A 27,643-nucleotide genomic window follows, 5' to 3' on the forward strand; every position below is an offset into this window, starting at 1 on the left:
TAATTTTCTCTGTTGACCCAGTCTTCTGACTGCCACACTCTGGTCTGGTCGTGCTATATGACTTATTTTATTTACATCATTTGCAATTCAAATCTGGGTTGGGTCCTCCACTGGGCTGTCAGTGTCTGTCCACCAAACTGCACCAGCCTCAGATGCAGTGAATGGCAGTGGGTTGCACCTACTATTATGTCCATGCAGAAATCGGCGAAACCTTGTTTATAGCACTGTTTGGAAAAGACAGCACTAAAGGACAAGAATGAATAAGAAAAGGTACTTTTTGGATCCCCCAGAAATCAAAGACTACTTGGTTAAAGGAGAGAGATTTACCAAATGGTCAGAGGTGAGTAGATATTCAAAAACTAAAAAAAACTGTTTGCTGTTTAGCAAAGTGTTGGAATACAACCATTTTTTTCACCTATATTCACTTGAGTACATTACAAAGGCAAGATATTGAATGTTCTAACTGTTAAACTATTATTTTCAGTTAATGTAAGTAATACACTCCAGAAAAGCTGGGGCAGGAACATGTTCAACACTGTTACATCACTAGCTTTTAACAATGCTCAATGAGAATTTGGAAAATGAGAACCCTTTTCTTTGTCACTTTGCCTCATCACAACTCAGATGAGCTCGAGCCCACAGATGCTGGATGTTGTGCAGTGTTTGTTTCTGGTTGTTGTTGATAAACGGCTTTCACTTCGCACGGTGGCATTTGAACTTGCATTTGTAGTGGCAATCTGTGTTGACTGATAGGGGTTTGCAGATGTGTTCCCTGAGCCTGCCTGCTAATATCCTTTACAGAATGATGATAGTTTTTTTTTTTTTTAAATGCAATGCTGCCTGAGGGATCGAAAGTCACAGGCAGCTGATGATAGTTTTCGGCCTTGCCGCTTTTGTGGTGAGATTTCTCAGGATTCTCAGATCAGATTATGAATACTCAATTCCTTGCAAATTTACCTTGAGAATTGTTGTTTTTAATCTGTTGGACTATTTGGTCACGCAGTTGTTCACATGCAGTTGTTCACACAGTGGTGAACTTCACTTCATCCTTGCCTTTCGGAGACGTTCCTTTTACAGCCAAACGATACACTCTCCTGTTTCCAATTCCCTTGTGGAATATTCAAAACAGTTGTTTTTTTTTGACTTTCCTAGTTACTTGTTGTCCCTTTCTGATCTTTTTTTTTTCAAAATGTGTTGCAGGGATGTAGTTCAAAATGAGTGAATATTTGCACAAAAAACCCAAAGTTTATGGGTTTGAACATTTGATATCATGTCTTTGCAATGCATTCAAGTGGAATATGATTTGTAGATTTTTGCATTCTGTTTTCATTCACATTTTTCTAAATGTCCCAAATTCATTGGAAATGAGAATTTGCATGTCCATACTTAAAAAGTGTAAATTCTTGATGTGGGATTGTTGCATTCATCCTTGCAAAATGAATAGTCAAAGGGGACCATGAGCATATCTCCATCGTTTTAATTAATAAAAAAATATCAAAATGTATGCGTGTCAATCTCGCCATGTCTCCTTTAAGGACTCCACAAAGACCGTTCCTGTCACCATGAAGATGGATCGGAAGGGATTTTACCTCTACTGGATCAATCAAAGCAAGGTGATGAATATTAGAAATCTGTAAAAAGAGAAAAAAAATTCTCAACAGGATAAGTACGGAGCGTTATTTACCACGTCCAGTGGACGTTTTGGATGAAAGTACTTTACGATCTGATGGATCTGACAAACATTAACTGTATATCAAAGCTGTGGGATGGATGAGAGCTGCGTAGCATCGAACAGTGCCAGATGCTGGTGGAGATTATTGATTGGTGCTGATTGGGGCTCACCATCTTGCTGCAGCCGGACTGTAATGCTCTCTCTCTCCCCTCTCTACTCTCACTGTCCTCTGTCTACTGGTTTTCACAACACAACAAATCCAGCAAAGCCTACATGAAATGTTGACCTCAGGTGTCTGGATTCAATCATGCCAGAACGCTCTCATGTCCCTCAACAGACCGTGTCATGTCAGAGATAAAAAAAACTATATATTTCCAAATCAAAATCTAAACATATTGCTCTTATGTTGTTTCAAATATAATACATTTTTTGCACTTTGTCAAAGTATGACTTGTAGATCAATCTATATTTGGACTGGCATCTACATGTTGAATTTTGTGATAGAGATGATTCGCTGTTTCTTGTTTCCAGGAAACAATGCTCTTGGATGTTGCTACCATCAGAGATACCAGATCAGGAATATATGCTAAACTTCCAAAAGTGAGTATTCATTTTTCGTGGAATAATCTGTGCTCCATGTTTAGGAGTCTCTGCAGGTATGCAAAAAGAGTGCCAAGCCCATATTGTCCATTAATTAATTTGCATTGCAAATATGACCCCTTTAAACCCCCACCCCTAAAGAGAACTCAGATGCTCACATGAACACACACACACACACACACACACACACACACACACACACACACACACACACACACACACACACACACACACACAAACACACAAACTGAAAACATGTTATGATCCCAGATTTGAGGGAATTCGGGAAGCTTGTGTTTGTTTGCATTTCCCTTCATCTGAGGCAGACAGCTGTAGTTACACTTCCTTTCTGGCTCTGAAACCGTTATCTGCAGAGAGTTGCATTCTGCAGCCATCTTCAGTTTCTCACTAAGGGTTCAGTCAGAGGTGAAATTTAGATGTTGAAGAGGGAAGATGATGTTGAAAGCAGTTCATTTTCCTCTCAAGCCTGGAGCAGTTTTGGAGTTTCAGAGCTGGTGTAGCTACACACATAGGAAGTGCCTTGGTCTTAGTGAGTTGCATATGCGTGCCTATGTGTAACTGTGTGTGTGTGTGTTTGTGTGTGTGTGTGTGTGTGTGTGTGTGTGAGTGTACATGAGTGCATGTGGAATCTTTGGGTATGTATTTGCCTGCTGTGGTAAGAAAATTATTTGTGGTAAGAAAATTCTTCTGTTTTCTCAATCTGTGCAGACAACAAGCTCTGTCTTCAAGCATAGAAAAGATGAATATTTTCATAATGTAAGATCAATATTTAAACAAATATCTTAATCTTATCTAAAGGATGTGGGTCAGATCTGTTAGGAGTCTGCTGATTGTTGGTTCGATTCTGCAAGACATCTGTTTTCTCATCGTAAACTGTTTTGCCTTCTAAATCATGTCGATAGATTGTTCCTGCCGTTTAGAGAATGTCAAACAAAACAACAAACTTTAAATTTTTTAACAGTTGATTTCTTGACACATAGTAACCAACATGACTACTAATTTCCTACCATGGCTCAGACATGGCATGACAACATGGCAAACAGTTTCAACTCTGTTGCTCTTGGGCACAGACATACACATTATATGAAATCACGTATTGAACAATACATACTCAGTAAGTATCAGCCAGTCTATTTTTGTTTTTACATGTTTTACGATACACCACACAGCGTCTTATTATGACTAATCCTTATTGTTCAGGGATACGTTGCTCTGGTAACGCTCACCAGCTTTTGTACTTACCATTGTATTTCTACCAAAGTAATGTGCTTTATTAAAAAAAAAAAAAAAAAACACACATTGAAGTGCAATAAATTATTGTAAAGAAGCAGTATGCCAAAGCTGCTGTTGCTTCTCCCGTTGCTGATTTGTCGCTGCTGCAATACATCATGGGATATCAGGAGCAGCACTTTGTCCTCTTCAATAAATATAGAATGTATTCTATTAGTAACACAATGATACACACTCACACACGCACGCACACACACACACACACACACACACACACACACACAATCTCACATACATAACATATCATATATGAATATAATAGATAATATGAATATTTTATGAATGGAAACAAAGTGCCTCCATGATACACGATAGACTTTTGAGTTGTTCGTATTTGCTTTTGCCGAAGGCCACTTCAACTGTGAATTAGAGGCCGTTAGAGGTTTAAGTAACAATTTTGGATTTCTTTCCATGTAATTGGCTAGCTTCTCAAAAGGGAACTGAATTTAGGGGTTGTCTTTCAACTACATTTGCAAGTAATTAGCATGGCATCACCATGGCAGCCCCTGCCTGCAGCTGAGCGCTCTCAGCAATAGGTGGTCTTTTAATTGTATGCCTCATTAACAATCAATCACAGTGGCAGCTAGGCGTGGGTTTCGGTGCAGCTGTGCATTGCTGATTCAACAGGAGTCAGGTAAATTGGGTCAGAGGTGCTCCTCTAATATGAATGGAAATCTGCATTAACTGTAAAGTTCTCTCCCTCACACTTGCTGGCAAGTCTGCTTATTGGCTGTTGAGAGGTTTCACAATTTCTTCAATACTGATGTGAGTAATTTCTCAAATTTTCTGAATTTCTATTGCCTTCGATGTTGCTTTTAATATCGATTTAATTGCTGGGGTTTTTTAAAATACTTGATTGTGGCCAATATGTTGCATGCTGTTCAGCGTGGATGCATTTATTGAAATGAATTGCTGTGATTATTTCCATATCCATTTATCAGTAACACTGAAAGACCAGATCCCATGAATCTTTGTTTCCTCTTATTCATTTGCATGAATTCCATATGTAAATTAGCAGTTAGTTGCTCCTTTTTCAGACCGGATGATCGGACTGATTCTCTAATGCTGTTTCTTTTTATCGTTCGTATCCACCTTAATTATACATGACATCATTTTGCACAAATATGACCTGTCAGGATTTCACCACAACTGCCAATTTATCCATTCAGATTCAAAATTGGAATTTTCCACTTCATCTTGAAAATGCGTTTATGATAACATTTCATACAACGGGGAAAAAATATCAAAACATCTATTATCCAGAGGGTCAAATGTCAATTTCACTCCTGAGTTTTTATGAAACGAGTGTGGGGGGCACAGGCAGAATTGTCATAAATGTCCCCTGCAACAGTTGGCATAAAACCGCAATGCAGTTTATCCTAGCATTATCATGTGATACTTTGAGTAGACTTGGACATGTGTATCAATGATGTATCATATCAATGATGGGGTCAGTTCATGATGTGTATGAATGATCTAATCAAATATTTGCCAATTAATTTGTTGATTGTGATAAGCTAATTAAAAAGGTAGGCATTTTTTTTATAAATTATTCAGTTAATTTTAAATGGATATTTGTGTACATATGCCCTGTAAATTCTCTTTTGGTTGCATGTCACTTTTGCCCGCCTGAACGCTACCGCTCCTGTTGTCGACAGCATCCCAAGGTCTGCAATGTGTTCAATTTGGATTTCCCAGACAGCAATCACCTGTCTAAAATGCTGACCATTGTTGCTGGTCCAGACACAGTGAATCTGACCTATTTCAACTTCTTTGCCAGTAAAGAGAAGGTGACACAGGTAATAAACAATTAAATATACTGTTCTTCCTCTGGTTGTTTACAGTTCTCAGATCTACTGTGAATTTATGAGCCTTTGAGTTCTCCTCTTCTGTCTACCTGTTATTTCTTATGAGAATGTATTATTATCGCAGGAGAATGTTATCAATCCAGTACCTTGGTTAATCAATTGCAAGGTATTCACAAATGTTATTTGTTCAAATTCTAATTTCCTGGGGTGCTCTTGAGTCAGTGCCCCCTAGTGGTTGGTTTGTACACAATTTAAAGCGTTTGTGCATAATGGTTTTATGGTAGCGGAACATGTGTTAACACTAAATGTATAATAAACATCTCCCATTTGATAAACACCAGAACTGGGCAAGTGATATTTTTGCAATTGCCTACAATGGTGCCAGAAGAAATGCTTGCAGACAAGTCTTCCTGGATAAAATGTAAGTGGAGATTTTGACAGATTGAACATCATGCAGTTCAGTCTCATTTGAATGTGCCAGTGATGCAAAGTTGTGTGTTTTGTATGTAGATTTACACAGATCTCTCTTCAGACGAACAAAGATGGCAAGATCCCAGTCAAAAAGTAAGCAATAAAGTATTGAAAAAAAGTCACATGATTTGTTTGAATAGAAACTTCCTACATTGACATCAATTGTTTATGTGTTGTCTTCAGTATTTACAAGATGTTCCAAGCAGATAAGAAGAGGGTGGCGAGTGCCTTGATGGCAGCCCATCTTCCTAAAGGAAAGGTAAAAAATATAAATGGATATTGATCATTGTAGATCATCTATCTTCCCTGCTTGGGGTGTATCGCCATCAACTTACTGCACCTTGAATATACTTTTATGAGTTTACTCTAATAAAACACTAACTGCAATAATAAGACAAAACCATAATGAAAAAATGCTTTCACTCTCGACCAGGGGTGGGCAAACTACGGCCTGCGGGCTACATCTGGCCCTTTGGTCTTTTTAATCCGGCCCACCAAAGATTGGTACAGAATTCATACTTGATGTTAATGATTGAACGATTGGATCAATGAATGTGGGAGCTCAAACAGGAGATTATTTCATTTTTGGAGCTAATTGAGAATTTTCCAGAGCTGAATGAAACAGATTGGCTTTGTGATCTAGCCTTTACTGTGACACATGTGAACGAGCTGCACGTGAAGCTGCAAGGGAAAAACTGGTTTTTGCATGAAATGCAAGAAAATGTCAGATGGGTCTGATATGTACTATTAACAAATGCATTTTTTATTTTTTATTTATTTATTTTTTTGACATGTATCGTATCTTGTGGCGACTTGGCCTGTCTGTCAAATTTTAAAAGTCAGTGAGGCCCCTGAGCCAAAAAGTTTGCCCACCCCCACTCTTGACACTGGAAGTTTCCCATGTCCTATGTAAATTTCCAAGATATAAAACTACTGTTTCAATTGGCAGTATGACAGCATAAAGCCTGATGTCTTCACTGAGGCTGCCTTCAAGACCTTCCTGACAAATCTCTGTCCGCGCCCTGAAATCTACGAGATCTTCACTTCCTAGTGAGAACAAATGTTACATGTCTGTAATTCTATGTTTGAGTATTTGGAGAAAGCTAAATAGAATTCCACCATGTCTTTCATCATTATGTTATTCAGCATTGCTGTTCTTTATGGCATAACAGATGAAAAAAAAAAATTCTAATAGGCAGTTGACGATGACAGACAGAAGCATATACTGTTTGTTTACTTTACAAAAACAAATTTCTAGGCTGATGTTATACTTGTCCATTGGGGGTTAAGGTCCATGGTAGTTCATAGAAAAAAAAAATTGAATTGATATATTTGTATATGTTTTTTAAACTATTTTATAGTTTTTGCAAAAAAGATCAATGCACAAATGTATGCACATCTGTATTTCAGATAATTTTTAATTCAGTTACTATCTTTGCTTTTCTTTGACCCATTCTATTAAAATGATAAGAAAATAATAAAGTAGAACTAGCCTAAAAACAGCAAGAAAACAGAAATTGCATAAGGATACTTTTACAAATAAAGCAGAGAAATAAACACAAAGAATTTAATAAATTTAAGACTTTTGGATTGTAACATGATAGGATTTGTGTTCAATATAGTAAGTACCTACAATTTTGACACCCTAATTTGGTTGTGTGTTTGTGTGAAATGTTTTTATTTTCATCTCCGGGGCACTGGAGGTCACAGGTCTGGAGTTAAATCACTTACCAGGTCACTTACTTGGCTGTGGCTCAGGTGACAAATAATGAGTCTGAGCCAACTTGTGCATCATCATATAATTGTTGTGCTTCACTGCTGCTCCAGCTCCACCAAACCGACTATGACAAAGGAAAACTTCACTCAGTTCCTCAATGAGAAACAAAGGGACTCTCGGCTTAATGAAGAACTATTTCCTCGTCTGCGTCAGGAACAGATCAAGGCTTTAATAGACAAATATGAACCATGCGTCACTAATTCCAACAGAGGTGATATTTATAGGTTATATTTTTATCATGCAATATGGAGCTGAAATGTGGTAGCACAATTAGATCTGAATCCTCCAGTAATACCTTTGTGTTCATGCGCAGGACTGATTTCCCCAGAGGGCCTTTTATCCTTTCTGATGGGACCAGAGGCATCAGTTGTCATGCGGGACAGCCTGGCCAAGTGTCAGGACATGAGCCAGCCTATACCCCACTACTTCATAAACTCCTCCCACAACACGTACCTGACAGGTCACACACACCACTTTGATTTTAGATTCCAAGCTCCAATTCCTGTTCACCGCTAGATCACCATGCTGAGTAGATCTCGTCAGAACTTGAATATATGGTGCCGGCAACCATAAAAACCTATCTTTAACCTAAAAAAAACAAAAACTGTGCAATATTTCATTGCACTGTGCAATATTCAGAACTGTGCAATATTTCATTTCATAATGGCTACACTACAATTTTTCCTTTTATCATACTATTGTGCACTCCTTACCTCACTTGTTACTAAGACACTTATAGTTTTATCACTTGTTTACTAAGATACTTTATAGTTTCACTGAGACACTTTATAGTTTATAGTTTATTTTTATTTCTAATTCTGCCTTTTTCTTTTTATTATTTATTACTGGTATATTTTCTGTAACTCTGGCACAACAATTTCCTTCGGGATTAATAAAGTTGTTCTTATCTTATCTTATCTTATCTTATCTTATCTTATCTTATCTTATCTTATCTTATCTTATCTTATCTTATCTTATCTTATCTTATCTTATCTTATCTTAACTTGCGTTTCCCCTTCACAGCTGGTCAGTTCTCAGGCGTTTCCTCTCCGGAGATGTACCGCCAGTGCCTGCTGTCTGGATGTCGATGTTTGGAGCTGGACTGCTGGAAGGGAAAACCTCCTGATGAAGAACCCATCATTACCCATGGGTTCACGATGACCACCGAGATCCTTTTCAAGGTTCCGTGTGGTTTCTCTCCTTAGGAGTGGTCAAGTTTCATCTTTAACAGTTAATAAGAAGACCATTTTGGCACCATAGAGAGACACAGAAAACCTGTGAAACGAACATTGGCATATTCCAGGATATTTTTCTGTCTTTTAAACCAGGGGTTGGCAATTCATTTTTACAAGGGATACCTATGAGAAATCTGAACGGCGTTGGAGAGACAAACCAAGGATAACAGTAAAGTAATACAGTTGTATAACATGAACGGAATAAAGGTTTTTCATTCATGTTCTGATTGCCCTCATGCGGGCCAGACAGGGATGCCCAAAGGGACACATATATTGCATGCAGTAAAAGGCCCAGATCTGTCAGGTCAATTTAATTTGACTAAATATTTCACGTTAAACACACTGAAACAATGTCCTCATTACTGATAATCAATAATAAACAAGAATTTTATTTCACAATCCGTTGGGGCATGAGCCATGTCAGACCAAAATCAGTTTTAATTTCAATGTCATCACCCAACTTGCATTTGATCCCAACTTTTTATGAGATGCCAAATCCCTTTTTGGCTAGAAATGTATTTACCTTTTGGGCTCTGAAGCATGAAGGGCAGATAGTTCATGTTACTATATGAAGTTCATGGTTATGACAATTAAACATGTGTAACATCTTCAAATACATTTGGGAAACCCTTTTTTGTTAAGGTTAGCACAAAGTCACCTTTACATGTGAAATATAAAATCCTGGAAGCTGAAAGTCATGGACAAACAATATATTACAAGTAATAAAGTCAAATTTTAAAGAAGCCTCAAAAAATATCAAAACTATTCTGAATTGCATAAATCATAGCATTAAATTGAAATAATTATTTAATAAATAAAGCAAAATAAATGTAAAATGAATAAATAAAAACTTATAATGACAATGTCATTAGGCACAAAGCAATAGAAAATACACAAAACCCAGACAAAATATAGTGGTTTCAATTTGCATTTTAAGACAAATATTTCCACTACTCTCAGGTCCAGTCCTCTCGCCTTCACAGAGCAAAAATCTGCCCTGTCTGAGTTTTTAAGTAAACTCTTTGCAGCAGCAGCCATTGCAAGAAATCTGCTGATACACTGATAATTTGTTGATTTCTTTTTATGTGCAAGCAAGCTATCAATAAAAACACACACAGAAAATCCTCCCTCTTAAACTCAATGGTTCCATTTAAGGGCTTCACAGCCTAAATATTCTAGCCACAAAAAGGCAGAGCTGTACAAAACACCTCAGTTTAGTTTACCGACAGTCTCTCAGTGTGACTACAGAGCCTCTCCATGTATGTAGCCTCTCTGCAGTCTCTCAATTTTATGCCCAGCTCTTTCATGATGGGCTTCATCTGTTGTACTCGCGTGTAAATGCAACAGACACCTTGCAACTAGGAGTTTACTGATATTCTTTGCCATTAAAGATTATGACATAAAGCATTTTTTTGGTGCTCTTCTATCGGTTTGTCTACCCTCACTGTCAGTTTTATTACATTCTCATGCTGGATTAATGAAAAAATGCCCATGTCCTTGTCATCCACAACAGGATGTGATCGAGGCTATTGCTGAAAGTGCCTTCAAGACCTCACAGTACCCTGTTATTCTCTCATTTGAGAACCATGTCGACTCGTAAGACTTGCTTTTTCCATTATCGTGTGCAATTTACAACCATAAAGAGTAAGTTGAGGATGAGGAGGTCTTTGAAGGATAAGAGGACAATAAAGTGTTGCTGTGTTTGTTCCAGGGTTAAACAACAGGAGAAGATGGCAAACTACTGCAAAACCATATTTGGAGATGCTCTTGTTACTGAGCTCCTGGACAAATACCCTGTGAGTATTCTGCTGCAGCACAGCCAGCTCTCTAAATAATGGAGTTAGGAAAATAACACATGACAGATTTTTTTAATCTAAACAGAAGACAGACATGAATAATGGCCCCTCACAAAACAACCTCATCAATTAACAAACATCAAGTTAATACATCACAGGTCAGAGTTTCAGCTTTGTCACCTGTTTTGTCTTTGAAAAACATTTCTGTGTGTTTTGTGTGCTGGTGTTTTTGCTTTCCAACGACAGAGACTGAATATGTTCAACTATTTCAAATTACATCCAAGTTCGAGCTTGCATTTAGAAAAACTGGGGCAATGAATCGTAGCTCTAATCATTTCAAATCCTATGATGTTTGAGCAAACACCTTGAACATTGTACTTTCCACTTTTTTACCCGTATTTTTTAAAGGCAATATCTGAAGTTTCTAACCCTTTTGCAGGTCAAAACATCTATTTATCATGCTGTTGAGATACTTATTTAAATCAACATGCTAAGCAGTTAGCCTTGTCTTGTAATATCACTGTATCTCAAGAGGTGCTCAGGGACCATCGCAGCCAACTTGAATTTTCTCTCTTATTTTTATTTCACACTCCACAACAGTATCAGGCCTAGAATCAAAAGGGGGGATAAAACCTCAAAACAATGTTTATGTCAAAGAAAACAGATTGAAAGTTTATTATAATGCTCCAGAATTGTTCTAAAAATAAAATGTCAGGTTTTGAACTTTGTGGGTTGCATTTTATTGTTCTCTATTCTGTAAATTTTAATTTAGAAAATTAACTTTTCTTCAACTTTTTTTCCTATTGGCCACTGTTGATTTCCTACTGCTGGCAAGAAGTTAATTGGCAAAGTAAAGGCCTTGAGAATTTTTTCATGAAACCAAAAAATAAAATATATGGAGGCCCTGGAAGCATAGACTTAACTATTATATAATAACAGGCTGGTCATGTCTCTAGCAATACATTTTTAAATGCTGACATCTTGGTGATTAATTGTGATTTTGCCCCAAACATGTAGCTGAAGCCAGGCCAGCAAATCCCCAGTCCAGCTGAGCTGATGGGCAAGATCCTCATAAAAAATAAGAAGGGCAGCCAGGAGAAGACATCCCAGAGCAAAAAAAACAGCCAAACTTCTGGTGAACAAACAACAGCCACTGCTGTACCCTCCCAGGAGACCCTTTTGCAAGATGCTGCCAGCCCAGCTCTCGGCGCCCAGGAGAACTGTGGTGACTGGCTGTTTCTCAAACCAAAACAAAAGATTATGCTTCAAAAATAGGCTTGATTAGATAATTCAGATGTTTTGTTTGCATGCTTAATCAGAGTGTGACACGGCACTGGAGGAAAACGAGGAGCAAGAGGACACTGAAGGACCTGATGAGGAGAAAATGAAGACGTCCGATGAGGTTGAGAGTTACAATTGTGATGACGGCTTAATTGTGTCAAATCATTTGTGTCCGGGCAGCGTAACTCAGACAACCAACTTCCTGTCAATCCCACACAGGGCACAGCTGGACAAGAAGTGTCGGCCTATGAGGCGATGTCATCCTTGGTCAACTACATTCAACCCAACAAATTCGTCTCTTTCGATTACGCCAGAAGTATTTCTTCAGTCTTATTTTTAAACTCGACCTAAATAAAAGGCTTCCACAACATGTGCATAACAAATCAGAGCCAGCCAAAATTATGCAACACCCTCCCTGTCTTCCTTCACAGAGAAAAACAAAAGTTACGTGATTTCATCTTTTGTGGAGACCAAAGGGGAGGCTCTCATTGCAAAGACTGCTGTTGAATTTGCAGAGTATCCTTTGAGGATGCTGTGGACAATCCACTCTTGTAAACACGCTACTTCTGTACAGAGTGCTATGTGCAGTCAGATAAGGACATTATCCTTCCTCAGCCATCTGTCCCAGATACAATAAAAGGCAGATGAGTCGAATTTACCCCAAAGGAACAAGAATGGACTCATCCAATTTTTGTCCCCAGCCATTTTGGAATGTTGGCTGCCAGATGGTGGCCCTCAACTACCAGACCATGGGTAGAGAAAGTCATATGCACAGATGACCTCTTTTCCGTAATATTAAACAAAACATGACTGCAAGGATTTCACTTTTCAAAGTTGTTGCTTTTTCCATTTGAGTGACATTGCATTACATTTCGGTTTTTAAACGCTGAAATTCTATTTCTCACCACAGTAGGTCAGTGTTGTACCTCTATAAGCAGCAGAGGCCTCCGACGTGCTTTGCCACCCAAAAGCTGGCAATTGATCCTTGTGCTGATAAGGCTGCAGGCTTGAGTGGCATGTGTATGTTTCAGATTTCCCGATGCAGCTGAACATGGCTGTGTTTGAATTCAACGGGAGAACAGGCTACCTACTCAAGCCTGATGTCTTGCGGCGTGCTGACAAGAAGTTTAACCCTTTTTGCGACAGGATTGATACGGTGGTGGCAAGCACACTGACCATAAAGGCAGGTTCATATATTCCCCCGTGGTAAAACGTGCCTGTCTGTATAAGATACTAAGCTCATTAGTATCTAAAGCTCTAAATTGAAAAAGAAAAAAAAAATCTTTAAATGTAGCATTTTTATCCTCAGGAGACTGACAAATGGTATTTACTTCGCTGAGGAGTGTTTTTCCTCCATGCGTTGCAATGGTTGTTTGCTTAGGCCACGACTTTTCAGGCACAGTCCATTATAATATATGCTAACTGCTGTGGAGCTTTCTGGTATTCAGCAGGACTCAACACAAATAAAAAGGCAGACTCGATTTATATCTACTGTGTCCTGAACATGGGTTCACACATCAGGGCACTTCCTTGCCATAGATTATTTTGTAGATGTAGGTCATGAAAAACCGTTGAAGAGTGGAAAGGCAGTTGGTCCTGATGATATTTCTGTGGAGGTATGGAAGTGTCAAGGAGAGGCAGCGGTAGAGTTTCTGGCCAGATTATTCAACAGGATCTTAGAGTGAGAAGATGCCTGAGGAATGGAGAAAAAGTGTGATGATGCCCATTTTTAAGAATAAGGGGGATGTGCAGAATAGTGGTAACTATAGAGGGATAAAATTTATGAGCCATACAATGAAGTTATGGAAAAGAGAAGTGGAAACTAGACTGAGAGCAGAAGTCAGCATTTGTGCGCAGCAGTATGGCTTCATGCCTGGAAAGAGTACTACAGATGCAGTATTTGCTTTGAGAATGCTAATAGAAAAGTACAGGGAAGGCCAGGGGGAGCTGCATTACACTTTTGTAGACCTAGAAAAAGCATATGACAGGGTGCTGAGAGAGGATTGTATGTGGAAGTCTGGAGTGGCAGAGAGGTATGTTAGACTGGTGCAGGACATGTATGCCAGCTGTGAGACAGTGGTGAGGTGTACTGTAGGGGTAACAGAGAAGTTCAAGGTAAAGGTGGGGCTTCATTAGGGATCAGCTCTGAACCCCTTCTTTTTTGCAGTGGTGATGGACAGGCTGACAGATGAGGATAGACCGAAATCTCCATGGACCATGATGTTTGCAGATGACATTGTGCTCTGTAGCGAGAGCAGGGAGCAGATTGACGAAAATCTTTAGGGGTGGAGGTATGCTCTGAAAAGGAGGGGGATGATGGTTAGTTGCAGCAAGACAGAACATATGTCTGTGAATGAGAGGACCCCAGGTGGAATGGTGAGGCTAGTTGGAGTGAAGATCAAGAAGTCGAAGGATTTCAAGTACTCAGGGTCAACAGTCCAGAGCAACACAGAGTGTGGAAAAGTGGTAAAGAATCTGGTTCAAGCAGGTTCGAGTGGGTGGAGAAAAGTGTCTGGGGTACTATGAAGACTGTAGACAGAAGACTATCAGCCAGAATGAAAGGAAAGGTTCACAAAACAGTGGTGAAACCAGCGATGATGTATGGTCTAGAAGCAGTGACGAAAAGACGATGATGAAAAGACAGGAGGCAGAGATGAAGATGTTGAGGTTCTCTTTGGGATTGACGAGAATGGATAGGATCAGGAATGAGTCCATCAGAGGAATAGCACGTTACATGATTTGGAGAGAAGGTCATGTCCAGAGTATATATTGATATATGAATATATTGGTAGATGGATGTTGGAATTGGAGCTGCCAGGCAAGAGGTCTAGAAGTAGACCAAAGAGAATATAGTGGTGGTGGACAAAGCGAGAGAAGATTTGAAGTTAGTTGGTGTAAGAGAGGAGAATACAGCAAATAGTGTTAGATGGAGAAGGCTGATTCGCTGTGGCAACCCCTGAAGAGAAAAGCTGTTAGGATAAAAAGAAGAAGGTCATGGAAAACTGTTCATCTGTTTCACCAGATCTATTCAGGCCAGTTTCTATCTGACAAGAATGTACGGACTGGAGTAGAAGTGGAGGTCATGGGACTGCCAGGTGACCCCAAGAAGAAATATCGCACCAAGTTGTCTCCAACAACCAATGCTATTAACCCGGTGTGGAATGAAGAGCCCTTTGTTTTTGAGAAGGTGTGTTTACGAAGCACAAAAACATGTTAGAGCTGTTTTGTTTATGTTCTTAGTGACCTGCCGCGCTTCTGCCATTGATCTACATCAATCTGTTGTTGTTTTCCTTGTCAGATCCTCCTCCCGGAAATGGCTTCTTTGAGAATTGTAGTCTATGAAGAAAACGGTAAATTTGTAGGACACAGAATCATCCCCCTTGATTCAATTCAATCAGGTCAGTGAAGCAAAAAATGTAATAAAAAACAAAAACAATAAAATCCTGCTTGGTCTACATAATTTAAGATTTCTCTGAGACATTAAAAGCCTCGGGATGTTTACTAACTTATTTCCCCCATATTGTCGATCATGGAAGCAACTTTCTTGTTTGTAATTCGTAAAGGTTTTCTGCCCTGCAGGGTTCCATCACATCTGCCTGCGCAGTGAGAGCAACATGCCGCTCCTTCTGCCTGCTCTCTTTGTGTACATTGAGGTCAAGGACTACATCCCTGCTGCTTTTGCAGGTGTATGATTTTAATCAGTTTTTGCTCTGAAAAAATATGTGTATGAATATAAATGTATTTGAATCCCATTTCCTTCATTTACTTTGAAACACAAGTCAGTGATTCAGTCTGAATGTGTGGAAATTAATTTCCATTTCATCTGAGTTCAGTGATGGAAGATCACTGTGTACAGCCCAATGTAAGCCATCACATTTTCGTGGCTGATATCAGCCCTATGCTGATATATTGCCTTTCGGAATAATATTTAAATGTAAATGAATGTTAGTCATATATGCATTCCCAACAGGTACATAGCTGGACACAAACATCATTTAGAGTCCGATACTTAGCCATGTCATTATTTGGACCATATTTAATCAGATCCCAAAATTGAAGTTTAAACATTTCTCTAGGTCATTTATTCAACCTGTCTACATATATATATTTTTCATCTTATATATCTTTTTATCTTATTTAAATGCATGAGGCTCCTCCAGATGACTCAATCTAGTCATAGCTGCAAAATGACATTGTCAAGAACAGTGATAAACTCTTAGTTCACCCCTACTGCCTTTTTAGAGGCAGTACTCGTCAGATTCAGTTCATTGCTTTTCTTTTCATAACAATCATTATAAACTATGTTCCTGTGGATTGATCAAGGGACACATACTATCTCTGATTTGCCTAGAGAACAGGCCAACCTCTCCCTCTTTGTGATGAAAAAGGCTAAAAGGCATTTTTTAAAATCGCTGCTATATGCACTCAGGAAAAAAGAAGTTTTCATTTTTAGTAGCAACCATTGCAAAACAAATGTGTAAACCTATAAAATGATTGAAACAAATGCACACACATATATTGATACATTTCAGCACTTACAAATGTATATTTAGCTCATATTCAAATCATATTCAATAGGATAATTTAGTCAGAAGACAGAAACTATAATCAAAAGTTTCAATTTACTATTCCTTATGTACATTCTTGATTGCTAATTTTAAGTCAGTTATCATCAACTCACACACTTGATTATTTCACAGACTTTACAGATGCTCTATTTAACCCAACTAAAAGTTCAGAAAAGACCAGCAAGACCCCCAAGGAGGTAAGAAAATGCAATTCTTTGTGATTTAAGAACAATCACTTCCTCACTTGTATTGTAAAAACTGTAACAGCCCCAACTGGCTGACCAAAGGATGACACCCATATCAGAGTTTGACTTTCCTGTATTTGTGCCTGTCAGTCCTCCTCAGACTACATTTCTCCATATGAGTTGCCTCTTGCAGTGGTAATCCCCACAAAGCAGGAAAGGGAACCCCCTGCTTTAGGTAATGACGCTAAGGGGTGCTTAATTTTGTACCCTAAAATAGCACTCAGATCTGTTTTCTGAAAAGGTCTTTTGATAATATTGTGTTGGATTAACCACATTTACCAGAAAATGCAATTTCACTAGCAGTGGCTGAGACCAATGAAGCACTGCCCCTCTCTCCACCTGGACAAAATGCAAATGAGGCTAATGAAGAAGTCACTTCAGGGCTACTTCAGTCCTCCGATACTCCTGACAAAGGTGCAGTGGAAACAGGAGTTGCTGCGTCTAAAATATCTCCTGTAGGAGAAATCCCAGCGGGGGATGTAGTTCCTGAGGAAGCTCTTGAGGACAAAGGAGAGTCAAGCATTGATTCTTCACATTCTGAGCCTGTTTCAGATGATAAACTGGTTACAGAAACGAAACTTAACACTGAGGGTGTTCAAGAAGAGCTTGTTGCTATAACCGAACCCTGTGCAGGATCAGACGCTCCATTTGTAGAGGCCGCCTCTGGTGAAGGTAACCCTAAAGTACTTCACATGCTACATGCTATGAATACACAATTAACACGACAACTCTGTGTGCCATACAGACATCTCTACATTATATTACATTACATCACATCACATTACATTACATTACATTACAGTCATTTGGCAGACACTTTTATCCAAAGCGTCATACAAGAAGTGCAAATCAGTCACTGAAAATCCAAAGTACCAGTGGTCGGAAGTCAGAAGTGACCACTCAACCAAATAGCCATCTCAGAACCATATGCACGCATCTCTAAACGTGAAGTAGATCTTATTGCAAATGTATTGGATTTCATTTTGTTTAAATTACTTTGAAATGCAATTCACCTCACTTTCTTTACTATAAAGGGAATTAATTGAATTGAATTGCTCTATAAGTATTTTTATCCTTATCATCAACATTGTTATTATTATCATTATTATTGTTATTATTATTATTACCAGCATCATTATTCTCATTACATAGTAAGTGTGTCTTTCAGAATAGACAGATTTTTTTAAATAGTGTACAACTGTTTAAGATATCATCACTCTAAGGCATGTTTATTATTTTTTAATTGTTTGCGTTTTTTTTTATCTGGAATGTACTTGTTAAAAACATTTTTCCATTGCTGACAGCCTGGGGAAACCTTACAGCAAAAAGTTTATGTATTTGTGCTGCAGAACCACTGACTGTGACCACTGAAGAACTAATACGGCACAAGAAATACTTGAAGGTCATCAAGTGTCAGGAGAGAGCGATGGAAGAAACAGAAAAGAAGTATCAGAAAAAAGGAGAGGATCTGATTCAGAAATACTCTGACTCTTTCAAGGCCATCAAGAAAAAGGCCTCTATGAAGAAGAGAGAGTGAGGGAATTCTTCAATGGATTGCTGGATGAGTGACTACAGGGTTGAAAATCCTATGATGAAAATCATAGGATGGGAATTTTAAATCACTTTGTTTGCAATATGATTTTGTTGTTTCCACCAGGAGAGGAACACAAACCTTCGAGTGCGGCGTGAAGATGCAGTGGGTGGAGGAGCAGAGGGAAAAAATGCAGGCTGAACTAGAAAATTTGTGGATGGAGCAGTATGATCTAGTGAAGAGAAAAAAAGAGCAGTCTGCCACTGAGGTAAGCTCTACATTTCATCACAGGCAGATGTCAGGCTTTTGTTCCCAAAGAACATTTATGATAATCTGCTAACTCCCAAATAATGGTCAGATAACGCTTTTCAAAAGGGAAACAAAGTTGTCGTTTCCCCACAAAAGGTGGGACTATGGTCTATGGTGGGATTTTTACAAAAAAATTATTTATCCAGAAAACCTTCTTCTTCTTCTTCTTCTTCTTCTTCTTCTTCTTCTTCTTCTTCTTCTTCTTCTTCTTCTTCTTCTTCTTCTTCTTCTTCTTCTTTGGCTTTTCCCTTCAAGGGTCACTACAGCAAATCAACCTTCTCCATGTAAGCCTATTCTCTGTATCCTCCTCTCTCACACCAACTACCTTCATATCCTCTCTCACTACGTCCATAAATGTTCACTTTGGTCTTCCGCAAGACCTCTTGCCTGGCAGCTCCAATTCCAGCATCCGTCTTCCAATATGTTCTCTATCCCTCCACTGCACATGACCGAATCATCTCAGTCCGGCCTCTCTGATGTTCTCTCCACAACATCAAACATTTGCTGTTCTAATTCTGCATCTGTCGTACTCTTTTCAGACATGAAGCCGTATTACTGTTCACAAATGCTGACTTCTGCTCTCAGTCTAGTTTCCACTACTCTTTCCCATAACTTCATTTTATGGCTCATCAACTTTATCCCTCTGTAGTTGCCGCAATTCTGCACATCCCCCTTATTCTTAAAAATGGGCACCATCACATTTCGTCCCCATTCATCAGCTCTTCAAAATACTCTTTCCATCTTCCCATCACTCTTTTAGCATCTGTCAATACATTTCCCTCTCTATCCTTAATCACCTGGACGTGTTGTACAACCTTTCCATCTCTATCTCTCTGTTTAGCCAACCTGTATGGGTCATTCTCACTCTCCTTACTATCCAACTGAGCATACAAGTCATCATACACCCTCTGTTTTGCCTTTGCTACCTCTATCTTTACCTTACGTTGTATCTCCCTGAACTCCTGTCTGTTCTCTTCAGTCCTCTCAGTGTCCCACTTCTTCTTTGCTAACCGCTTTCTCTGTATATACTCCTGCACTTTCTCATTCCACCACCAAGTCTCCTTATCTACTTTCCTTCCAGATGACACACCAAGTTCTCTTCTACCTGTCTCCCTGATAACACTAGCAGTTGTTGTCCAATCATCTGGAAGCTCTCCCTGACCACCCTTTCTCAACTCCTCCGTGAAAACATTACAACACTCCTCCCTTTTCAGCTTCCACCACTTTGTCCTCTGCTCTGCCTATTTCCTCTTGATCTTCCTGGTCACCAGAGTCATTCTGCAAACCACAATCCTATGCTGTCTGGCTACACTTTCATCTACAACTACTTTGCAGTCACTGATCTTTTTCAGGTTACCTCGTTTATACAAGATGTAGTCTACCTGTGTGCTCCTTCCTCCACTCTTATAAGCTACCCTATGTTCCCGTCTTTTCTGGAAAAAAAGGGTTCACTACAGCCATTTCCATCCTTTTTGTAAACTCTACCACCATCTGTCCCTCTGCATTCCTATCCTGTGCACTAAATCTGCCCATCACTTCTTCATCCCCTCCATTGCTTTCACCAACATGCCCATTGAAGTCTGCACCAATTACCACTCTCTCATCTCTGGGGATAGTCTGCGCCACTTCATCTAGCTCATTCCAGAACTTCTCCTTCTCCTCAAACTCACATCCCAACTGCGGGGCATACCCGTTAACAACAGTGAGCATCACATCTTCCAGTTTCCAGTTTCAGATTCATAAGTCTATCCGACATTCTTTTCACCTCCAGAACATTCCTAACAAACTCCTCCTTCAAGATAACTCCAACTTGATTTCTCTTCTTGTCACTATCATGATAGTACAACTTAAAGCCTGCTCCTAAGCTTCTTGCCTTACTACCTTTCCCCCTGGTCTCCTGGACACACAGTATATCCACCTTCCTTCTCTGCATCAACTCTCGACCAACTCTCTTCCTTTTCTGTCATAGGCCCAATATTCAAAGACCCTACTCTCAGTCCCAGACTCTTGCCTCTCCTCTTCTCTCTCTGCTTCCGAACACGCCTTCCACCTCACCTTCTTTTACCTACAGTAGCCCAGTTTCCATTGGTTTCATATAGGTCATCAGTAAAAAAGGTGGTCGTTGTTAACCCGGTCCTCGACCGATCCTGTATGATCTGGTTATTATATTTGATTGGCATTTGGTTTTGGCAAAAGTTTTACGCCGGGTGCCCTTCCTGACGCAACCCTCTGCATATATCTGGGCTTGGGACTGGCTCAGGGAGACTCTGACCCATGACCCCCTGAAGCTGCATTTTATTCAGAAAACCATGTTATGTTAAAAAAACAAAAAACACAATTTATGCTAAGTAGACTGTTAACTACTAAGATCCTTGGTACAATGTCAAAATGCTTTCCTATTGTTGTATTACTTACACCGCAAAAGTTATTGAAAAAATATTCAGAGCAAGATCTGCTCTGTCCTCATTTAATCCCTCACCAAAAGATTGAACCTGACTTACCTCTGCGTGCTCTGCATTTGAAATCACAGGCGAGAGGGAAATATTGATTAAGCATTGATCTCGGGTGCTCTGGGATGTTCTAAGCATAAGCTTGGGATCTGCATATGACTGAAAGGGCACTCTTGTTACTCATGATATGCCACCTCATTAGACAAAGCATGACCTAGACTGACGGGGAGTCGTGGGGGAGGTGACAGGGAGCACTGGTCCCGCTTGTTTCTGACCACACTGAAGAGCAGGGGTCATGCGAAGTAACAATAAGTACTTAATTTAAGTAAGGGACAATTTGTATGGCATACAACAAAAAGATCATTGCTGACACGCGATTCTAGTCTCATTTTCTAGCTCCTTGTCTTGACTACAATGGTGTCACCTCCTTGTGGTGTTGTGACAGAGACTGGCCCAGCTGCTGGAGATAGCAACAGAGAGACACAGCAGCGAAATGAAGGTCCTGGAGAGGTGCGACTACACATACAATGCATTTTGTTTGTGTGTGTGTGTGTTCGTGTTTGTGTGTACGTGTGCATGTGTGTACATGCGTGCATGTGTCCCAAGACCCCAGCTGGCATCTGGTTATCTTCAACAGCAGTAGGGCGTCTTCTTGTCCTCACAAATGGTAGAACATCGTCTTTTACAGTGAAGAGAGGTCTCATCAGATACACACAGCTCTGCAACATTTGTTTACAGGGCTTTTTATATAAAAGTATATTCAGACAGGAACCTTTTATATGTCTTTGTTGCAGTGGTGCCAAAGAAAACAGAAAGAAAGCACTATCAAAAGAGAAAGCAAAGTGAGTTCATATTTTTTCATTTGCTGTCTTTTTCAAAATGAAAATATTTCTTAGAGTGCTAATAAAAGGGCACAATGATATTGCATTAAATGTGAATTTAAATGTATTCTTTATTAATGTGAATATCAGTGAACCATAGAAAATTTCCATTGTTTTCACAGGCTGAAAAAGGCAATGAGCACAGAACTGCTGGATGAAATGAATCAGTCTGATCCTGCAAGTATTATTTTTCCGTTTTATGTATGGCTATTTCATGTATGGTACTTTGATATTCATTAATACTTGCTGCATAACAATCTAACAAAATGAATTGCGCAAAATATAAACAGAAAATCAGGGAAAATAGTACTATAGAATATCAAATATTTTCATTTATGTACTTTTTTAAACTTGTGATGATATTCCTAGCCATGTGTTTCCTTGACGATGTTTTAGTGCCAGTGGAAGTTAAATCAATAAATCCGATAAATACAATATTATACTTAAAATGGGATTAGGAACTTCATGCATTTCTTCATGTTACTTGTTGCAATGCTAGCCCCTCATAATTGTCTTTCACAATCAAGATCCTATAAAACACATCATAAAACAGGTGTGTATCAAAGCTCACTCACTCTTTCAACCATCATACAGCTGTAACCATGGTTACAAAGAGACTGCAAAAGTGTTACCACTTGAACAGAAAATAGTTATTTTAGATAGTAAATAACAAATAGTCAGCTGACGTTCTTTCCTACATCTGAGATGGTTTCAGATATGGCCACTTCTTGTCTAAGGATGCACAGACACTATAGCCCTTTACCCTGTGCAGTACACACTGACCAGAGGCCAGGCTTGTACTTAGTCACAGGCCGTTTACAGTGCCAATCCACCATGTATGGTCTGAGTCACTGAGCTGTTCATCTTTTGGCTGATCTGAAATCTGCTCTGCACTCAGATCCATTGCTGAGTCTGCTCCACTCTTGTCACATTTATTGTCGATACACTTTGTCAGCATTTGGGGATAAATTGGAGCATCTATTTATGATGCATATCTGAAATTGTTGAATAATCAGCACAAACTCACTACTGAAAGACAAGTGGTGTAAAAGCTGTTTAGATACACAAGAGAAAGCAAACCTGCAGTGGGTTAAAAGTTTCAATTCTCTTTCTCTGGATACACAGTCGCAGAAACATGAGCATAAGAACTGTTGATTCACCCAAATTCAAAATTAATGACAGTTTTGAGTGGTGACATGCTGCATGGTATATCGTATTGTTACAGCCCTCAGATTTCAGCCCTAAAAAAGAGACTCTGAGGAAGAAACAGTCTGCTACACTGGAAGGGGTCAAGGCTCTGGCTAATCAGGTATGAAACACATTGTATCTTCTCAATCTAATCCTTTCATCACTCCTTAAGATTTAGGACAAAAAGTACGTTTTATCAAATTCTGCAAGGAACTCCTATGTCCCAGGAGCAAAACCTACAGTCTTTACAGTTATGAGAAACAGCAGAATTATAAAAATCAAACAGACAAGCAACACATGACAAATGGTGATAAAAATATACCTGAACTTAAAGGTGATTTCATTCTTACTAAGGTGATTGATTCTTTATTTAGGTATCATGAAGTGTGTAGAATCTGAATAAGTCTTGGAGGCAGCCGTGATGTCACAGTGGTCAACAGATTTGTAAATTCTAGGTGTTTCCTCAAGATTCAGACGATATAAAATATAGACATTTTCTTCTGAGTCCCTGTAAAACGTTGCAGTGTGACGCATCTAATTTTGGATGACTGAACAGTGGAGGTCACGTTCCTGGCTCTGCAAGTGATGTCAGGAGACCTCAACGGACAACAATTTGCTTTAAATTGTTAAAATCTTGGCGGCATTGCGAGTTTAGAAATTGATGTGTGAACAGCAGATGGTCGGTATGCAACTTGTATGCAGGAAGACTTTGGTGACATTAAATGAAATTAGTGTATAAACAGGAAAACATACAAAATTCAAATGAAACCTCACTCTGGCAATGAAGTATATCTCTACCTATCTGTGCAAAGATAGGTATGCTCTTTTTGAAGCCTTTCCTCTCTTGTTCCCTTTGCAGCTTAACCAGGAGGCCCTCAGAGAACATGAACAGAACATGAGGGGTCTCCTGGTGAAGGTGAGGGACACTGTCAATGTCTGTATTGGGGCCCACTTCCCTGAAATCATCAACCAGACTCCCAACCACGAAGGGGAAGAAGGAGGACTCTATGGCAATGTTTTCATGGGTTAGATATGTCCTTACGTCAGGAACCCAGGAAACTTGGTTTCACTCATTTGTTTAGAAGTAAAAAGGGCCCCCCTCATCTCTGTGTCCCAAGGGCCCCCCTTTTATTTGGCACTATACAGTGGGCCGTAGTCTACAGTATTGGTAGTCTTCCCTAAGTAAAAGGCTGTCACATGATTGCAAACTTTAAATACCATAATTAACATATGCACGGCATCATGAAATATTACTGTCAAATCATCAGACAACTTATTATTTTGCAAAGCAAATATTTGGCCGACTATCTGACAGCAATGAACCCCAGTACTGTAACTAGTACATTTTATGTGAGAACATACCAACATTTAAATCAAAATGATGCTAAAGTAAAAGGATCATGATGTTGATACTACAAGAATGAGATTACCTGCTTTGTCTCTACACATGAGGAAACAAACAGCTTTTGAAATGTTTTGTCTGTCCTAACCTGTATGACATATTAACGGAACCATAATAAATGCCTCCCAAAGTTGTCAGGATCCCTCAAAGACAATTTTGAATTGGGAGGCTCTGCATTATGCTCTAGTTTAGTGATACTAATCTTTTATTTTGAAGTTGTAATATTGTTCATTACTTTGCTAACCAAACTCTCAAAATTCTTCTTCGCATTATTATTACACAACTATTCTTGAGTCTTTCTTTCTACACAAGGCAAAATCCAAGTTGCTTTTTGATAATGACAAGAATAGATCAACTTACTTTTTTTCTTCAACTTGACTCTGCTTTATTCATACCAACACCGTGTGCACAATTATCAGGCAAGTGATTATTTTATATCATAACATTATCATATCATTATATCATCATTTTATCCATAATTTCCACCTCCAAGCTGCATAAACTTGAATGCTTATTGGATTTAATGCATATCAGGTGATGTGTAATTGTGTCACAAGGGACGATGTAGCCTAAGAAGATAAACACCCGACAGAAAGGTGTGCATAATTGTTAGGCATATTCTTCTCCCCAGGAAAATGGGCCAAAAAAGAGATTTAAGTGACTTTGAATTGTCAAAAATTTGAAAAAGTCTTTGAGAGGGATGCGCACTCAAACATCAAAGATATTGGCTCGTGATCACAGAACCATCAAACTTTTTGTTGCAAATAGTCAACAGGGTAGCAAGAAACGTGCCGAGAAGAAAAGACGCAAATTAATCTCCAAGGATTTGAGAAGAATCGAACATGAAGCTAACAGGAACCCATTATCCTGTGCTGCCATATTCCGCAACTGTGACTTAACTGGAGTTTCAAGAAGTACAAGTTGTTCAGTTCTCGGAGACACAGCCAAGGTAATAAAGGCTGAAACACGACCACCTCAGAACAAGGCACTGAATGGGCCAAGAAATATCTGAAGACAGATTTTTCAAAGGTTTTGTGGACTGATGAAATGAGAGCGACTTTTGACGAACCAGATGTGGTTGGATCAGTAACCGACATAGAGCTCCACTTCGACTCAGACACCAGCAAGGGTGAGGTGGGGTACTGGTATGGCCAGGTATTATTAAAGATGAGCTGGTTGCACCTTTTCGGGTTGAAAATTGACTCAAAATCAACTCTCAGACCTACTGCTAATTTTTAGGAGACACTTTCTTCAAGCAATGGCACAGGAAAAAGTCTGCATCTTTCATAATGATTTTTATGCAAGACAATGCTCCATCACACGCATCAAAGTACTCCACTGTGTGGCTGGCCAGTAAAGGTCTTAAAGATGAAAAACTAATGACATGGCCCCCTTCTTCACCTGACTCAAATCCTATTGAGAACTTTTGGGCTCTTCTTAAGCAGGAACTTACAGTGAAGGTAAACAGTGCACTTCTCTGAACAGTGTCCGGGAAGCTGTGGTTGTGGCTGCACAAAAAGTTGATTCTGACCAGATAAAGAAACTGACTGACCCTGTGAATAGAAGGCTTGTGACTGTTATCAAAAAGAAGGGTGACTATATTGGTCACTGAGGTTTGTTTTTTTTTAATTTCAGAAATGTTCATTTGGGTATTTTCAGTTTGTTAATTATTCCCAATTTAACAGGTAAAAATAAACATGTGAGATGGTAAAATCTGTTTTTCATTAGTTGTATAATCATTCCACACACTAATAGTTGCCCAGAAATATCTGTATACATATAGATATTCACTTAAGAAAGTGGAAACTTCACTTTTACTACTTAAATGTTCAGGTTTGAGGGTTTGTTAACATTTTAGATTAAACAAGAGCACTGTAGTTTTACAATAACAAAATTAATCCTCAAAAATACAACTTGCCTAATAATTGTGCATGCAGCGTATACACAGTGAAGTACAGTGAAAAACAGTGCCGTAGGACAAAGGACTATAGAACCCTGACGCATGGAAATCCTCACCTCCACATCGTAGTGACTATTTGTCATTTGGTCTTGTGATGAAAAGTTGTTAATAAAAATAAGTCACACTTTGACCCTTGTTTTGTAATTTTTTTTTCTCACGAGGTTCACTGGCAGCAACCTGCTCCTCAGTCTGGTAATGATTTTAATAAAAAAGTACGGGACCAAATGCCTCTTTCACTGTGTATGTCAGCATGGATAATATGGTCATTTGTCATCTGCAACGGAGTGACTGTTTATTTCTCTACTGCAGTAATACTTTGTCTTGAGTCCCTGTTAAATAAACATGTAGGGAATCATTGCGATGTTTTTAATCATACTTCTGCATCTATACACTGAGGTGAAACCATTGGATTTTACAGAACCCTAACATTTATATGTAGGGTATAGCAGTTTCTCTCATGATTAGTTAATTATGTAATTCGATTTTATTTTCTCAAAATTTCAGATGATTTATATCAATAACTCATACGAAGAGGGAGGGTTTTCCTTGGCTTTACACGAATAATTAATTTGTGCACATTATCCTTTATTTCACCATGAAGCTAACCTGACATACCTTGATCAACAGCTGTGCAGAGTGATGATCAGTAATTTCTAAACGGCCCACCATCAGACAACCAACTGCTGAGGTGAAAGCAGAAATATTAATTTATCAGATAATTTCAAATATGTTATCTGTCTATAGAGCTGGAATTGTGTATAAAAAATTTGCATATCCCCACAAAAGAGAAATGTATTTATTTCCAATTACCTCTAATTCATATCATATGATCGAATACAGCGAGTGCACATTTTCAAAAATATTTCCATTGCCATTGATATTTGTAACTTCACATTCCAGTAGATTAAGGTTTGACCATGTAGAAATCTCTGCCTTTCATTAATTCCCTGTGCCAAAAAGTGGGATTTGTCACATTCTGAAATTATATAATGAGCATGACATAACAGCAATTTCTTTTTCCTCTCGCTAACGTATCTTCCGTAGAGTAAGTGTCTAAGACAGGTGGTCAGTAAGCTAATGCAGGAGGATTATATCATCTCCCCATTGAATTTCAGATCATGGCTCATTCACTACCAGCCAATCTGTCGTGTATCTGTC

General features: G+C 38.9%; 1 protein-coding gene across 1 annotated transcript; it reads left to right on the top strand.

Moving 5' to 3' along the window:
- On the top strand, positions 1-24,321 carry plcb2 (phospholipase C, beta 2). Its single transcript, XM_086169230.1, is given in 32 exon segments — positions 1-340; positions 1,536-1,613; positions 2,204-2,272; positions 5,242-5,382; positions 5,733-5,812; positions 5,902-5,955; positions 6,046-6,121; positions 6,812-6,912; positions 7,690-7,850; positions 7,953-8,099; positions 8,663-8,820; positions 10,388-10,470; positions 10,586-10,670; positions 11,688-11,892; positions 11,990-12,072; positions 12,171-12,267; positions 12,383-12,467; positions 12,580-12,704; positions 12,983-13,134; positions 14,974-15,138; positions 15,250-15,349; positions 15,531-15,635; positions 16,652-16,716; positions 16,855-16,939; positions 17,224-17,436; positions 18,114-18,297; positions 18,425-18,563; positions 21,500-21,564; positions 21,849-21,896; positions 22,058-22,113; positions 23,156-23,244; positions 23,983-24,321. Coding segments are annotated over 32 exon segments (3,549 nt in total). The 5' UTR covers positions 1-256; the 3' UTR covers positions 24,154-24,321.
- Positions 24,322-27,643: the final 3,322 nt, after the last annotated feature.

Source organism: Fistularia commersonii, chromosome 1 (genome assembly GCF_037954325.1).
Source record: "Fistularia commersonii isolate RoL2024-O1a breed Wild chromosome 1, RoL_Fcom_v1.0, whole genome shotgun sequence".
NCBI lineage: Eukaryota > Metazoa > Chordata > Actinopteri > Syngnathiformes > Fistulariidae > Fistularia > Fistularia commersonii.